We start from the raw sequence: 17517 nt of genomic DNA, 5'->3' as shown, positions 1-17517 counted from the left end.
GTTAACTGATTTGGTGAAGGTATGGAATCATTTAGCTGGGTACGTCAGGTTACTAACTAGTTTAGGTTTTAGTTGCAAAGATGTTATATATTGGAAATATGTTAAATATAAGACAAAAGTCCGAATCAAATTAACCAGATTGAGCAGAATTAGATCCAAATGAGTTTTGGTTTGAATAAGCCAAGATCTAATCGACCTTGCATTGCCATCACCTACCCGTCACATGCCTGACACTAGAACTTACTTGGACAGACAGGGCAAAGAGCTGGTCTTTGGTCTCACTGAGCTCCTTGGAGAGCCTGGAGAAGTTGTTGGGGCATGTAACGGAACAAGGCCCTGGCCCTGGTCCCGGGTTGTGAGGGACAGCGTCACCCCCAGGAGGTGGGACACGAGACCGACTTGGGAGGGAGGATGTATGTGACGACATCCTGGGAACAGGTGAGATACTCTTCCGGGAGCTAATAAACGTATTTGGGGTGGGTGATGGAGCTGAGGCACGTGGGAGGGTGTTCACTTTGCTAGCACCGTTCAGAAACCTCCCTTCCTCCCTCACAGAAGCACCACAACGACTACCCCGACGCTCCCCGTCGCCAGTTCCCACTAAACTGTTCACTCCAGAGCACGACATAACCAGTGTCGCAGGTAAGGGCTGGGGAAGGGGCGGCACGGGCATCCGGGGTGTCGGGGTGAGGGTCACGGCTCCGTGGCGCCTGGCCCCACCGTCACCACCCAGGGGTGAGGCCAGACGAGCAGGAGGCGACGTGGAGCCGCTGGGTCTAGTGTGAGGGCAGACTGACTCACAAGAACGACGGAGGGTAAAGTAGTTGCATTTAGCAAAATCATCCCATGTAGAGGATGACGTTAACGATGAAGGCAATGAGGATGAAGAAGCCGTTGACAAAGATGACGATGAAGATGAGAATGTTATTAGATCCTCGCCGCCCGTCACGTGAGAACCCGCTCCATCCTGACACACCTGATGGCCACCGCTGGTCGCCATGACGACAAGGACGCCGCGCCGAGGAGTGGAGGCGAAGTGGGAGGTGTGCCCTGCGAATGCACGATGCAAGCACTGAACAAAATACAAGAACACACTCTTTCCAACCAGTAGTCGCAAGCCACACCCTAACACGAGGCCTCGGAGTTTAATGCCGAGTTGTCAGGCGCTGTGGCACGCCACTGAATCGCCTGGTCGTCATGGTACGTGTGTGCTGTGGCCGTGCCAATGTTCTGTCTCGCCTCGCCATGCAGGAAACACCTAGTGGACCCTGTTGCTACATAGCATCTGCTGCATCACCACCACGCCCCCGCCCTCAAGCACCGCGTGGTGGTGCCGCTCACACGGTCATAGGACGGTCTCGCAACACCTTCTGTGACGCACTCACGTTTCCGCCTTAATTTATTTTCCTTCTTAAAACGAACAACAAAGTGATGGTTCTTCACAAGGAATCCTTTTCTTCCACACAACTGGTTGGTGAAGGTGAAGGGCGAGTGTCTGTTTAAAGGACACTGAAGAGACAATAATCCGGAGATGCAACACTACTTTTCATCACCTATTTCCTCTACTAAAATACGCTGTGTCATTGAACTATGACATATGGAACTGGCCTCCCTGCATAGCTCGTATAGCCAAAGAATCGTCTCTTCGTAAGGTGAGCAAACTTACTGAAATGATTCTTCTGTCCGCCAAGCAAACGGTAATTCCCCTATAAAGATACCACAGCTCGCCACATTGTTGCACACATTCTGCACGACGAACGCAACAAGAGAGCATATCTGACCTTCCAAATCTTAATGCCAATACTTCCTTCATCCCTTTCCTTACCTCATGGTGGGGTAAGCATGACACTGACTCCTCACTACTCGTGGGCAGCGGTGCTCCATGGGGCTCGAAAATACCCGTCTAGGCAACTGAATGGCCAAGGTCTGTTTTTATTTAACTTTGCCCCTAAAAACGGCGGGAAAAGCACTGACAGGGAGGCGCTTTACCTATTCATCCCACAACATTACCTTGCACATTCTCTGCTCCGTACGCATTATAACCTTGGAGACATGACAAACATGAACGGCGGCGAGAAAAAGCCACATCCAGCGTCAATAAAGGTAGTTGCGCTCTTAAACTCTTGCAACCCGCCGCCACGTAATCCAACCCATCGCATGAAATAGCACCACTTCGCTCAACACTCCACTCACTTAACCGTGCGGCTCACAGCGACTGTCCGTAACCATGGCACAAGGCTTTATGCTAGGAAGACAAACAAGAGTGACGGACTTTGTGTTGTGTGCGTGAACGGCGTAGAATGTGAAAGTGACACACACACACACACACACACACACACACACACACACACACACACACACACACACACACACACGGTCGCTCGGGGACTCCCCCTCTCCTCTTTTATATTTTGTTCTATTTTCCTACATTATGCCTGTTACGTGCATTGTTTTGTTGTCGCACAATGTTATCGCGCACTAATGAAGTAGGTCTCTCTCTCTCTCTCTCTCTCTCTCTCTCTCTCTCTCTCTCTCTCTCACACACACACACACACACACCACAGTTAAAGGGATAAGCAAAAACATCACTATCCCCTCCAGCAACAACTACTTCTGCATAATGTTTCCTTCAATACGCCACTCGCCACATCTCTTCCTACTCTGACCACCCATCCATCCACCCACTCTCCTCTTCCTCCTTCACGTCCACCTTCCTTCTTGCCATGCAGATACCTGATAGTGACCTTGGCGTGGGTGGCAGAGGTGGTGGGTGGATAGGATGAAGCGGCCTGATGGCGAGTCAGTTTTTTTGACGCCGTTTCGCCGTTTTCTTTCAACCCTTTGATATGGGTTGAGGAAGACTGAAGCTGTTTGTTCACCTCCCAATCCTGTCAAACGCCGTATGGGTGTGTTGGACAAAACGCGAGTGCCATGCCGATTTAGAGATGGTAATGAAGCTATATGATCTGATGATACTAGACCGTTCAAGCGTCACTATTTATCGATAAGCGGTACTCTCCCATAGCTCTATATGTAGTAGTACAGAATAACATACTGAAGAGACCTCTGTTGATTTTTTTTACTGACGTGAGATTGATTATATTCAACCACTGCTGACTAAAAGTACCAGCACTCACCCCTAACCGTATGGAAGGACTCGAATTTTGCCATAATAGCTGCTCTGTGACTAGAAGCACCATGGAAGGCCTTTGATGTTATTTAGATGCAAGACTGATGAAATTCGAGCATTATTCAGTGAACTTGACGCAGCTAGCTCTATCCCATGACTGTTCTATATATAACCTTAACCAATAGTTGTCCGTGTTTAGCATCATGAAAAGCAAAGATGACTCATTTCTAATCATGAAGCTGAAGCTGAGCGACGTGATCTCAATTCCATTCTATTCTATTCTGTGTTTGGCTGGTGAAAAGACCCCTGCTGCAATTTACTGATGTCATGTGTCATTGATATGATCCGGGAATTACTCAGTGTGAAACGACATTCGTCAGCAACCTAATACGAAGACTGTGACCTTAACATATACAGGCTTTCCATGTGTGTGCTTGGGTCCTGACGAAAAGGGTGACATGAGGACGCAGAATAGTAGGAAAATGTTTCATCGCGGCGATTGCGACACAGCACTACGTATGGCAGGAATGGGAAAGGAGGGAGCTGATGTGGTTACGGATTCCACGAAAGTGTTCAATTAGTCATATAGTGTTGAAAGGATAATAAGCACAAGAGTGGTGACGAGTGACGGGACATAGAGGGGAAAACAATTAACTGCGCTCTTCAAGTGTGACGATGACTAAATTTGCGGTTCTTTAGGTTGTCAAGCATTCTAATTAACAAGGTTGGTTACTCACAGCGGCAGTCATTCAGTCACCCGGCCAGCCAGCCAGGCAGTCGCACACGCACGAACACTCCCAGACAGAAAATGAATCCTTGACTTACAGCTACTTCTGCGAGGTTCCCCACAGTCTCCGGTAGAATGGGTGAAAGAGACGCTTTCGCTGGTTTCTATTGGCCAGCGAAGAGGGGGAGGTAGCCTGTGATTGGCTGTATCGCAGTAGCTTGGTGACTGCTCACTGGTTGGGGACTTTGAGGAGTTTCATTGTGAGTGGTTGGATGAAAAAATGGGTGGCAGGGCCTTCCCGGGTTGAGTTACTGACCTCTCTTAACTTTTACCTTCTTCCCCGTGTTAAGAGAGAATCCCTCTTTTTTCTCCTCAATTCCCTTTACACACACACACACACACACACACAGCATCACCATCATCATATTAATGTCGACATTAACCGTATCTAGGCAAGTGGATAATCAATGAAGCGCTGATGGTCTACACAAAGACTAAACGCTGAAGGGTCTCTGGCGGACGAACCATTGCATGGGGGCATGTTCAGCAGTCCCCAAACACCTTAGACGCCGAAATATACATGTAAAACATCTTTATCGTATATAATCAACAATGCCTAATAGGACTAAGGCTACTAAGCGCACACCCTCCACACTGACCTGCGGCGCCTATCAATGGGTACGGTATAATCTTAATTGGGTGAGATAACTAAGCGAAACTGTGTCCAATCGGGGACAGGATAGTCTACCATGGGTGACAATAGAAAACGTAAAAGAACTGAGGGAGACTAAGGTATTAAAGGTAAGTTGATATAAATTGGAGTGAAGCAATCAATCGTAGGCTGTACAAGTTATATTAGTACGTATAAATGCTGAAGAGACGCGTATTGAATTGAAGCCTACAGAGTGGGAGGCTGCGGTCTAACTAAGCCGATCTTCACCGCCCGATGCTGGGTCGCCGTTTCTTCACAAATATATACCCCACTAAATTCAGACGCTTTTGGTATTCTTAAAAGCCTTTCAAATGGGTCATGGGGACAATGCTTGAAGTAAAACTGGGTCACTGTAAAAGAGGCTGGCGATGTCTCCGTTCCGCGGGGTTGGAACTGCATGGTTGAGGCTAAGCGAGTAAGCGAGCTGCCAGCTATTTATTTATTTATTTATTTATTTTTTTGGTAAAGGTTTGACAAGAGAGCCTTGATAAAGGACGACGTCAGTGCTGAACGGGGTGATTATCCCCAGGAACCAAGACCTAGGCGGTCCGGTGGAGGAAGTACGTTAAGTCGGGGGTTCCTCGGTTACGATAGCATATATATTTATATATATATACTAGTTAAAACCGAACCACACCACCACCACCACTAGCAACAATAACGACAACAACCAGTAAGCCTTTCACAGGCGGGGCTTTACCAAGACTCCCTGGGAAGGCGAGCTCACACACACACACACACACGACACCATTTTCTAGACTTCCAACAACAAAGGCAAAAGAAAAAAAATCACGTCAGCATTGAAACGAAAAAGAAAAATCGGGCATTGCAAAATCAAGAAAACGCGAGACTGTCACCAAAAAAGAACATCGCACAGTGCAAAGAAACGGACACAAGAAACGAGAAGATGCATAAGCACGACCTCGGAACGAAATAAACAAAGCAAGCGACGGGATGACAAAACCAATGGACGACACAACAGGGGAGGCACGTGCAGGGGAATACAACGTAGAGGAGTTAAAAGGAAAGTCAATCCTAAGACAAAGCTGAGTCCAGACGTCAGAACACACGAGGAAAATAATAAGGGAATTTTCCCCTACACGTAGACAAGTGGGGGTAGTGGAATACAGTGATTGCACTCTGTTCCTTTGATAAATTCTCCCCCTTGGGCTTGCTTTCCCCACACATCGTTACACGCTTCCAGTTGCTTTTGTAACATACCCACCCTCCTCTCTCGTCACGCTCTTCTCTTCTCTGTGCATCTTATTCCTATTTAAATTTTACTTCTGTACTCTTTTATATCTCCAACCCTTCCCTGATCACCGACGCTCTGCTCTCCCAATACACTTAGCTCCTATTTCGTTTACATCGTCATATTTTTCTTCTTGATTTCATGTTAAACTTCACCTATTCATTATATTAGTGATTTATTCCTTTTTTAGTACGTCTGTTTATCTCCTTGCCTTAGCAGTCCAAAATAGCTTCTCCATCTCAATATTACTCCGCACACATCCTTCAGTTTGCATTACTCCAATAATATCATTCCTAAATACGAAGTGGGGTTTGCTTTTGTAACTGCGTCGCCGAACCTTTCTTGTTATAGCTATTATTATCATTGATTACAATAGTAGTAGTACGGTTTTTATCATCACACGTACTACTAACTGTGACTACTATTACTATCCTCATAATTATCATTGTTGCTATACGAGTGCAAGTGTGAGGGCAAGTACCGGGATGAGGTGGATGCACCCTATCACGCCTGCTGGGCCTGATTCTTCTTCTCCCCTCGCTTGTGAAACGCAAGAGGGACTTCCCCTGTCTCGTTGCCTGCTCATTTTAATGCCTCTCCACGAGAAAGTGTCCAGACGGCGGGGAAGGGCAGCGAGACTTAAAACATGTAGACGACCTTAGTGTAGTCCTAGACAGTGAGGGGCATAAAACGACCCGCTGATGAAATGACAGTGCGGTTTCAACGTAGCTTTGAACTGAACTTTTTGTAAGAAGAGGGAAGACTGACTGACTCATTGGTTGGAATATTCAGTCACGGAAAGAGAAGAGACGATGATCATGACGGAAAAATGAAGAAAATTGATGATGATGGCGATGAGGAGGAAAAAAACTAACACAAAAAGGTTAAAGTGGTTACCAGTGTCCTGTTCCTATCTAAAAGTATTATGTGAGGCATCCGTATCCGTATCCGCACCTTTCGTTGCTACATGCATGAATGTCAAGAAAAATAATAATTGCGTGCCTATTATAGCTGATTCCACGTGACGCAAGAGAAACATTATGGTACCGATATATGTTAGTCTTTTCCCCTTTCGTCTCTCTCTCTCTCTCTCTCTCTCTCTCTCTCTCTCTCTCTCTCTCTCTCTCTCTCTCTGGGAATTACTGTGACATATATGGTGTACCGCTCAATCATTGGCACTCAATGGTTTTCAAGGTATACAGTGAAATGATAGCAAGGTACTGACCCAATAGTTTCAAAAGCTAGTATTTCATCCCTGGGTGATCCACAACACTGATAACTCCCTCGCCTTCCATTTAGTAGGGAGCATGTCAGTACTCTTTTGGTGAACTTAATATAACGAGGGAGAATCTGTTAAACCACTTTCTAAATCACACTTCCCTGAAAGACAACTAAAAATTACTGAACCAATTTTACTGGCTACTAACACTTACCCTTCTGAATTTCACTGTCTTTCTTGTGCATAGCTGCATCCGTTTCCAAAGATGAGTGGCTCAACGACAATACATAACTTCTCTTCAACCCTCTGAGCTCTGAAAATTGTAAGAAAGTAAGAAATCTAGCCGAACAGATCCACTTCAGCAATAATATGTCAAGGCATTCCTAATTAGCCTTTAAGAGTTCAATGATTTTTTCAAATGAGTTATGAAATAAGGGATATAAGGAATGAGGCATACAAAGTATTAGCAAAAAAATAAACACAGAGTTCCTTAACAAAAGCAAACATACCTATATTTTTATATTCTTGTATGCTCCTCTTCTCTGCTCAAATAAAAGTCTTGCTTCTGTTCTCTTCTCATTATAAGTCTTGCTTTTCTTCTGCAGAGTCGCTGGAGATTCTGGTGATGGCTCTCAAGAAACTGCATGAGGAGGCAAAGCCCTTGGGACTTCAAGTCTCTTGGGCTAAAACCAAGGTGCAGGTGTTTGGAGACTTGCAAGATGAAGCAGTCTGTCTTTTCATGCACGTGGCAGGGAAATTGATATTTTGGAAAATTTCCCATATCATGGTAGCATAATGCCGAACAACGGCAGATCTTGTCTAGAAGTCTTATTGCGAATTGGCTAGGCCTCCAGTGTTATGGACTCGCTCAGCACGAGTATATGGTATTGTCAATACCTAGCAGAAGGGCAAAGATCAGGATCTTCAAGTCACTTGTGCTCCCTGTCATCTATGGCTGTGAGACATGGACACTGAAAAGTGACTTGAAGTGGATAACTGATGCCATCAGTAACAGGTGTCTACAAAGGCTGGAATGACTGTGATAACCAGCAATTATTACAGGAGACTGACTTGCGACCTATTACTTGCATAATCTGTGAATGCCGACTCCAGCTAAGCAGGCATGTGGCAGTGCTAAATACTGTGATAATGAAGATAAAGGTATTGCTTGCTGAGTTAGGAACAGGCTTAGGCACAGCTAGGATGTTAACCTCTGGCTTGCCTTTCAGGTACACAAACTTTTGTAACTTTGTTTTTTCAGATATCCCATTTCCTCTTACTATAAAAATAAAATACAGTGATGCTAGAAGCTTCTCCAAATGGATGAACAATGGATCTCATCACCTTCATTCCTCAAGTGCAGTGGCAGCAGCCATTTATGAAGAAAGCCTCCAAGATGTTCACACACATGTACCATGACAATTGTGGGGTCCAGACCATATACTACACCCATTAATCAATCAATCAATCGAATGTTGAGTTGTGGGTATATACATTATTTTTTTATGTATACAAAATTTTGTGTTACTACATAGTATCATGGAAAAGTAAAACAGCACACACAAACATACACATACAAGACTGACTCATGGTACCCATTCACTGCTGGGTGGAAGGGAGGGATGAATCAAAGGAGACTGGTCCTGTGAAATGTAATGGGTTATTTCCCACCATAGTTTCAAGGGGCAATGTGATAGAGAGAAGCACCAAGGCAAGCTTTAGCATTTGCCCCTACTTTACTTTTACCCCATCTGTCTCCACTCAGCCAAGGAGTCCACCCCGAGACCACTTGGTTGTGAGGCAAGCATGCTACACTATGGAACTCCATGTGTGAGTGTGTGTGTGTGTGTGTGTGTGTGTGTGTGTGTGTGTGTGTGTGTGTGTGTGTGTGTACATAAAGCAATATATTTCAAGTGACAACCAACAACTCCACATTTGATTGATTAATTGATGTATAAGATGTTGGCCCCACAACTGCCATGGTTGTGTGGCACCAAACTAACATTAGATATTTGTGTCTGAACACCTTAGAATCTTTTTTGATAAAAGCCTCCTGCCACTTCACCTGAGTTATGGAGTGATGATATCATTATCTTTATCCCTTTGGCAGAGCTTCTGGCATCACTGTAGTAATAGAAAATTAATGAAGCATGAAACATCTGAAAAATTGCCACTATAAAAATAAATGTACCTGAAAAGCAAGCCAGAGGTTGCTATCCTAACTGTGCCAAATAACTAACCAAACAAAGAACATCTCAATTCACTAACCTTATCACAGTACAGTGTGTATGTGATATGCTGCCAAGGTCCCCCAGAGATGTCAAACGATGAGGCACCCAAAGTACTTGCCTGAAACAGTAACGCATTTTATTATAATGCACACAATCATATAAAAAAATTATAACAACAAAATAGCTTTATACCACATCCATCATATGTCCCCAAAAGAATGTCAGCTGCTGAGAACCTGATTGCACCCCAGTACTAACAAGACACAGGAGGTGATTTCAGTTATTGTGTTCCTGCAGGATTGTAATATAAAGCCCATAATTTCAGCAGATTTTCGGGAGGCTACAAGGCATCGTAGGTTCATGGGGTGGGGGGGGAGGGCGAATGAAGCGAGTATGCCTAGGTGCGGATTTTTCTTCTTCTTTTTAAAGTAAGCACTATAAAGGGCATTTTGAGACCGATATAGAAAACATTGGGGGAGCTATAGGCCCCCTAGCATCCCCCCCCCCAAGATAGAACGGCCATGAATATAGTATTTTGTTAAGCAGTTTACTTGCATTTATCTTGTCTATGGGAGTAGTATCAGAGCTGCCCCATACTCCTCCCTGCTGCTGGAGAATTCAACTCGGGAGGCTCAGGTCCTTGGTCTGATGATATCCTTACTTCTTTCTGTCTTTGGGGTGAAATTTTCCTATACTGTGCTTTTTCTCTCTTTACAGACGAATTCATTGGTTAAACAACTGGCTCCTCCTCTGCTGTGAGCCTGATTACCAAGACAACTATCAACTCACCTTAACAACAGAGCAGAATCAGCAGTCGCCTCCACACTTAGTCAATAAACAAACAACAAAGACTCCGCGCCACCGTTGCCACATTATCGTACTCAAGAGCCTCGATCGTATTTACCGGTGTCTGGCCCATCACTGTTGCCAAAAAAACACCAATAATTAACCATTTAGACGATAACCATGTATGAAGGGAGTTATTTGGGTGATGAAAGCAGTTTTTTTTTGGGGGGGGTCGGAAATCGGCAAGCCAGAGACAGAGTACGACAATCTGGCAACGTTGCGTCCAAGCGCGTCCTCCCCTCTCGGACTGCTTCGAGTCGGCTTCGGCAAGTTCGGCCTCCCCTGATTAATTGATGATTGAAGTTTATTGTTGCAAAGAGAATTACAACAAGGGTCATGCCATCCCATTCCCCAGACAAAACATTATGATAACACGGCCTCTCGATCCTGTGTTGCCACTCAAAATACGAGAAAAAAAAACATGGACAGCTAAAAACACCTAAATTTCGTGAATAAACCCCAGAACAAAAATTATAGTAATAACAAGCAATGCCTGGTATAGTGAGATAAGGCTGATACTCAAAAAAGATTCGAAGCCCTTACCGATGTAGAGGATTTCGCCTTTGCAACGGCCCCTTCATCCCGCACGGAGAGTAGTCATTTTTCACTTATCAAAGGCTTTGGGTTTTTGTTACTGTTTTGAAGCCAGAGAGGTGCTAGATCAGGTTACCATATTTCCCGTTTATTGCGCAGCAGCCTTGCAAATTAACCACTAGGATCAAGAAACTACCCATGGAAACGCCGACAAATTCCAGGAGCTTTTCAAATAGATGCAGTAATTTATTTAAGGCTCCGAAGAGCTTAATAGCATGGACCGAGCCACTACATACCTTGAAGGGGAGCCACTACCTACCTTTCTGAGCAGCGAAAACTTGGCAGGTTGTAGTAAACGTGGTCTGAGCTCCATTTATGAGGTCATGTCTAAATCTGTCCACACACTTTGACTCAACCATTTCATCAAGTTCATTCCAAGTACATGTATTGATAGTTCTACGGGGAATGCGCAGATTATGATTCCTAAATTCCTGACACATCCAAGAATCCATATTCATCTATGTATCTTCACGTACCTTTCATCCCTGTCAGAGCTTGCTTTTGAAATATCAAGGATTAGCTATTCAAAAGCCACAAAAGGATATTAAATATTCATTGGAATGACCACAGACAGAATGCTTCATGTGATGGGATACATTCGCATGTTACCAATATGACCTAAAGTGATTAAGCAGGTGTAAGTGGTCTTTGGATAGTCTCTCATCACAACACTTGTCCATATACATGTCTTTAGGTCACACAAGCTCTATTCTGGCTGCTAGTGTGGAATAAAAAGGCACTAAAAATCACAGGAAGCACTTTCATAACATCCACAACATTTGAACACTGTATGGGGCAAGTATTGGTCCCAGATCCATGCAGTGCAGCAATGATGTGTTCCCTGTTATGTACCCTTGGACACAAAAGATGCGTCAAGTTTCATTTCCTCAGTAAACTCTCAACAAAGAGCAAGAGGAGTTTGATATCAGAAAATACAAACTTTCCCATCTTGGTATCACTTGGCATATCGCCCTGAGTAGCACTTGACACCATTAATAGTGCTGCCTCTTGCATGCTTCATCAACAAAGTGCTCACAGGGGTCTTGATGTCTGCCAAGTCCCTGCAAAAAACAAAAGAAAATGAACACCATATTTACTTAAGTCAGCTATCAGGGTATTGTCAGCCATGAAAAGGCTAAATGATTTGAATACAAGCTTGGAAAAGATGACCAAAAACCTCACTTTTATCACCTCTGAATCTTTGTGGATAAAAATCAGCAAATGAAAGGGAAAACAAAGGCACTCAACCTACTCTAAAAATGGGCGAATTTCTTCATAGGTCCACTTCTCCTGTGCATGGAAGAGACATTCAAACCTGCTCCTAATGTCCAGGGGCAGAGCAGCAACGGGGAAGTATGTAATGACAGTGGTTGACATTGACTTTTCAAGAAGCATCAAACCCTCCAGTTGGCTCACAGATACAGTCAGACCTGTTGAATGGCATCACATTAAGGAGCATTTGATATCAATAGCCTATTAATCAAAAGGACTAGGTAGTTTGTTTCAGACTGAAAAGTAAGAGTGTGTGTAGGGTAGGGAGATGGAGTTCACCAAGTTAGCTAATAAGTCAGAATGAAATAAACTGCTATGTATATCAGTCACATGTATATGATCACAAAAGAAAGACAAAGCAGCCAGATCTACACCAATAAAGTGTTGCCATACCATATCCATGTCTTGATTATCTTGGCAGAGTCCTAACTGACCCTGCCAGCCTAAAGTCAACCTAGTGACTCTTGAACTGAAGGAAGTGGAACAATTTATAACTCTAAACTTCTGTGGCTTTTCGTGCACTGTCTGACTATAAGAAAAACACACATACTCAAGTACAGATTTCTTTTCAATATACATGAATAAATATGTCCTTCCTAGGTGATTGATTTCCTACCTTCAGGCACACTAAGTCCCCACATGTTGAGGAACTCAGGGAGCTCCATCCCACTGGTGGACCTGAGGATCACTTCCCCAAACAGGCGACACACCTTGTCTCCATTTAGTGCATGTAGCTCATCACCTGTGGGAAAGGGATGCAAAAAGTTGGATCTTTCATATTTCATAATAATAATAATAATAATATAAAGGTCTGCATTATTAATTCATATAATACATGAGGGAAAAAGAAATCCAGACCACACACACCCCATGGTCCAAACTAGGCTGTCCTCTGACTCTGTATAATTTGCCTATGACATCTAGAGAGCTGGGCCAGGCTTCTGTATTCATTCCAGCCAAGAGTTCAAGACTTACCATCCTCTCTTTCAGTGTGTGTGGGTTGAAGGTAGTACTCAAGACACTGTGCCATCACCGTGCGAGGCTCATGTTTGCTCAGTTCCTCTAGTGCCTCATCATGGGGAATGGCATCTAGAGGCCATCCTTTTTCTTGTATCAAGTTTGTGATATGTGAGACAATTTTGAAGAGGTAGTCAAAGTCTGGGATCTGCCAAAAGCCTGAGAGAAAAAATGCTTTGTATGAGACACTTGGTTTTGGTTAGATACCAGAAGTTTCAGGTGACATATTACCTTGTGTCTGATTCAGTGTAAGCAGTGACTGCAGTGTTTGCTTTCCTTGCTCACCATATATATGAAAGGCCCCAAGTGTCTTCAAGCCAGCCTCCAGCTCTTCCTCACTACACTGTATTCTCTCCAGCAGCTCATTCAGGCAGTATCTAGGGTGGAAAAGACACCTTGATAACCTAACTTCTAACAAGAGATAAAGGAAGAACATGAGGTCATGAATACAAGTTAAAAAATAGTAGATGTGATAATATCAAGAAACTTAGTTTCCTATATAGAAGTATTGATGTTTGGAATTGATTGTAGGTGCAGGCAAGAAATATCCACTTCATTAAAGCTAAGGTGGATGAAAAGATATGAAGATGAAATCATCCGATTAACTCTAACCCTGTACACTACAATTATTATCAACTAGGTAAATACACACTCATACTGGAACCTACTTCTGGCCTTTGTTGTGTTGTTGATCCACTTCCATTTCCTCCTCCTCTTCCTGGCCTCGGTAAGGGCACTCCTCTAACAGCTGCTGCAGCTTGTGGAAGCGCGGCTTGCTGGGCAAAACCTCCAAGTAGTTATGCTGCAAACTGGTGACCTGCATGGAGGGTATAACTCTAATTAAACTATTATCATTAATTATAGTAGAAGCATTTTAAATTTGTGGTAAATGAGTCTGGGATATAGGGCAAAAGTGACCAGTATATGAGTACAGATTAACCCTTTTCATCTGTGACGCAGACGTCGGAGTCACAGTATGGAAAGGGTCAAGAGGAAATGAAGAGGATTAATCCTCTTCTAAACCTCTCAATTTCCCTCTAAATTCTTCTTATTCCTCTTCCATTTCCTCTTAAGAGGTTTAGAAGAGGATTAAGAGGAAATGGAAGAGGATCAAGAGGTTTAGAAGAGGACTAATGGTGACGTCGTCGCACGCCTGTCGGACGCTGACGTTGGCGTCACCAGAGTGAAGGGGTTAATGTAGGGTGGCCAAATCCATAGAGAAGGTGGAGAGGGGTGAGATAGAGGAGGTAATAATAAAGTTACAAGGAAAGGCACCTGGCGTTAAAGCCATTCAAGCAGAAATGCTGCATTATGGGAGTGAAGTTGTGGAGTGTAGCCTATGTTGTGGATATGTAATCTAGCATGGGGAAAAAGTAATGTACCAGAAGACTGGAGAAAGGCCATCATTTTGCCTATGTACAAAGGAAACGGAAGTAGGGATAATTGTAACAGTTATAGGGAATAAGCTTAGTAAGGGTGCCAGTAGCATAATTCATCTTCTATGAATAGTTGATCTCTCCACTGATTTTCAAAGTAAGTGGAATATCAATCATATACAAAAAATTCTCCCAGATAACAAAAACCATAAACAGTCTTTATGCTTGCCTCTCTATACGCCAACGTCCGCTCTCCTAATTTCCTTGAGGGCACCTGTAGCTCAGGCACCAGCAGCATGGAATTGGATGTTACTGCTCCTCTGACCTGCCACATCAGAGCAGAATAGATTAGAGTCAAACACAGCATATTAGCACACTACAAATTAGAGTACACACACACACACACACACACTAAAGCTAAATAAAGTCAAAATTGTTTCTCACCTCAAAAGTCTTGTTGTTGGTACAGAGGACAGCACTCTCTTGGGGGTCGCCACGCAACACTGCACTGAAATGGACACAAATCTCTATTATGAGCCGTGACATCTTACTACATGGAAACATCTCGTTGCTCAATCTGTCACCCAATCTGAGGTCATGCTGCTACACGTCTCTTTTTTCTTTCAACTGTCAAGAAGTTTACCATAGATTATAGCTTATTTAATCATAAAACTTTCATAAGAGAAAATTTATTATGGAAATTTTGAACCATTAGAAGAATATTAAACTAAAAATAATCATTCAGCGGGCTTTTTTTTATTTATTTACATCTTCTTTTTGTTGCTCTCTGTTGTAAAAAAAGAAAGGCCAATTGATATCCTGCTCCAAAGAAAGCTAATAATTACCGCCTATGAGCCTCTGCTTGGCTTTCAATTGTACCAAACCCTCTCCTACAGGCTCACCTCTGCCCCTCCTGGAGTGAGCCAAGGAGGGCTGCATCAAGCTCCAGCAGCACTATGTTGTCTTCCTCTGATTGGAAGCCTGGTGTGAAATACAGCACCTGAGTTTCGGGCAGCAGGTCCTTCTCCTCCAGGTTGGCATGCTGCAGCAAACTCTTCACCTCTGACTCTTTCCTGAATGATATGGATAAGGTATAGCAAGTTACTTAGCAACGGAAAGAAAAACTATTCACACCTCCTCATATGCTGTTAATAATTACCTATACTGGTATGCTATGACAAGTAAATAGGGTCACTTTACAGTTTCACCCAGCCAACGATTTTCTCATGTGGTTCATGTTTTTTCTGGTGATAAATGTAGTGAATTGCATGATTTTGTACCTCATTTCCGTCACAAATGTCTACTTTTTGAGTTATGCCTCTTTTCAAGTTATGCCTATCCCCTGCAATTCACTACATTTATCACCAGAAAAACGTGAACCACGTAAGAAAATCGTTGGTTGGGTGAAACCGTAAATTGTCCGTAAATAGTTGTACCCATTATTTATTTCCTGATATTGATTCACTACTTGATCTTCCAGTTTTCGTACATGTTTGTGAGAGGTATGTCTGGGATAAGAAAATAATGTAGTCTTGGAGAATCTGCTGGGCATGTGGCTATACTAAACCAGGAAGCGGGGGATACTGTGCCCCCTTCTGCAGGCTGTTAAGGATCGGAGGACTACAAGAACAATTAAGACAAGAGGAAAGTTCTCACCTGTTCGCCATCTCTTCAAACTTCTTCTTCTTCTTCTTCTTGGGTGTTTTATGGGGCTAGTTAGGCTGTGGGGCCACAGCCTTTAGAGCCCCGTCAGTGGTAGTTGGTATCAGGTGTCGTTTTTTTGTTGGCCGTTAAGAACATAAGAACATAAGAACATAGGGAAACTGCAGGAGGCTGAGTGGCCTACACGTTCTATCCCCAGGGTGGGAGTTAGATCCTGTCGAGTTGCCCCGACTTCTGCAGGAAGGTTTGCGTGCACTTGAGGGCTTGGAAGGCCGTGTTGGGGCTGAGGGTGTCGCTGCCCAGCAGGTCCTCTAGGGTTGGCCTGTGAATACGGAGTCTGGTTAGGGATGCTTTGAGGGTGGTGCGGAGGGAGTGGAATCTTGGGCAGTGGAGGAGGAGGCGGGCCGTCGATTCTCTCTCTCTTCAGACGGCGCCAGAAAACGCGCTAAAAAGGTAAACAACACGTCCGAAACCCCGGCCGCGGCTTCGTTCCGTTCTTCATTTTTCCCTTCCTCTCTTTTGGTCATTCTTTATATCCTTTCCTCCCTCTTTTCTTCATTATTTCTCTCGTTTCCTTTGGTGATTTTCTATTACCTTCCCTTCCTCCTCTCTCTTTCCTTCATTATTTATCTTCTTTCCTTTGCTTATTCTTTATTTTCCTCCCTTCCTCTTTTTCTCATTCTTTCTTTTCTTTCCTTGTCATTCTTTATAATATTCTCTTCCTCTCTTCATTTTTTCCTTCATCCACGTTTTATTTTACTCCCTCTCTTTTCCATCCTTTCTTTTCTTTCCTCCTCGACCTTCATATATATAGTTGTTGGTAAAATAGTTAGTTATTGGTGTTTTGTGAATACAGGGCCAGATAATGATATACTGATAACGCTAATCAGCCGTGACCAGACTCTGATAAGGCCGTGACCGTAATGATGAATGTCGCTTGGTGATAATTATGAATATAGTACATGCACGTACATATGTTTCCTGTATTACTTTAAATGTATTGCCTGGGGGTTGGCATGGCATATGTTCCTCCCTTCTCCTTAATTAATACCTTTACAACAATAAACCAAATATCAATCAATCAGTTAATAATTTATAATCTTTGCTTGTACCTTCCGGCTCTACCTATTGCACTGTGTTAATGATAGTGATGGTAATACAACTAACATGCCTAATAATGACAAAAGATAACATTAATAAAGATGTTAAAGATGTCTCCCTTTAGTGAACCTTAATTGGCCTTGAGACAATCAGCTTATAATCTTTACTAGTACCTTTCGGCTTTTCCTATTGCACTGTATTAATGAAAGTGATGGTAATACAACTAATATGCCTAATAATGACAAAAGATAACATTAATAAAGAGGTTAGAGGTGTCTCCCTTTAGTGAACCTTAATTGGCCTTGAGACAATCAGTTTATAATCTTTATTTGTACCTTTCGGCTTTTCCTATTGCACTGTATTAATGATAGTGATGGT

At 43.4% G+C, this 17517-nt stretch overlaps 2 protein-coding genes and 1 long non-coding RNA gene across 5 annotated transcripts in view; all 3 read right to left on the bottom strand.

Annotated features, from left to right (window-relative positions):
- Positions 1-7308, bottom strand: part of LOC126997616 (uncharacterized) — a 49428-nt gene extending 42120 nt beyond the window's left edge. The window contains exon 1 of one of the 3 annotated variants that reach the window (XM_050858803.1): positions 7255-7308. In XM_050858803.1, the coding sequence (XP_050714760.1) occupies positions 7255-7293 (39 nt within the window). In that variant the 5' untranslated portion in view covers positions 7294-7308. Of the gene's footprint in view, positions 1-244; positions 1016-3867; positions 3895-7254 lie in introns of those variants that run through there. The other 2 variants (XM_050858805.1, XM_050858802.1) reach the window with 2 other exon arrangements.
- LOC126997620 (uncharacterized) overlaps positions 1-10155 on the bottom strand; it is a 60209-nt gene extending 50054 nt beyond the window's left edge. The window contains exons 1-2 of the long non-coding RNA XR_007752221.1: positions 10061-10155; positions 9309-9389 (exon numbers count right to left, since the gene is read on the bottom strand). This is a non-coding gene — a long non-coding RNA (uncharacterized LOC126997620). The remainder of the gene's footprint in view (positions 1-9308; positions 9390-10060) is intronic.
- A 711-nt stretch (positions 10156-10866) lies between these two features.
- On the bottom strand, positions 10867-16610 carry LOC126997617 (sister chromatid cohesion protein DCC1-like). Its single transcript, XM_050858807.1, has 10 exons — positions 16033-16610; positions 15279-15449; positions 14821-14884; positions 14606-14701; positions 13669-13817; positions 13286-13377; positions 12959-13159; positions 12600-12725; positions 11964-12141; positions 10867-11772 (listed from the first exon to the last, which is right to left on the bottom strand). Exons 1-10 carry the CDS (start codon positions 16041-16043, stop codon positions 11667-11669), a joined length of 1194 nt encoding a protein of 397 aa, XP_050714764.1. The 5' UTR covers positions 16044-16610; the 3' UTR covers positions 10867-11666.
- Between the last annotated feature and the right edge of the window lie 907 nt (positions 16611-17517).

This window comes from Eriocheir sinensis, chromosome 12 (assembly GCF_024679095.1).
Source record: "Eriocheir sinensis breed Jianghai 21 chromosome 12, ASM2467909v1, whole genome shotgun sequence".
NCBI classification, from domain to species: Eukaryota; Metazoa; Arthropoda; class Malacostraca; order Decapoda; family Varunidae; genus Eriocheir; species Eriocheir sinensis.
This window is presented reverse-complemented; position numbering and strand designations above follow the sequence as displayed.

Excerpts from the sequence above, each read along its gene's own strand:
- LOC126997617 (XM_050858807.1), bottom strand. Across the intron at positions 14,885-15,278 it reads TCACTCCAGGAGGGGCAGAG|TGCAGTGTTGCGTGGCGACC; the intron begins GTGAGCCTGTAG and ends TGTCCATTTCAG. Across the intron at positions 11,773-11,963 it reads GAAATTCGCCCATTTTTAGA|GGACTTGGCAGACATCAAGA; the intron begins GTAGGTTGAGTG and ends TGTTTTTTGCAG.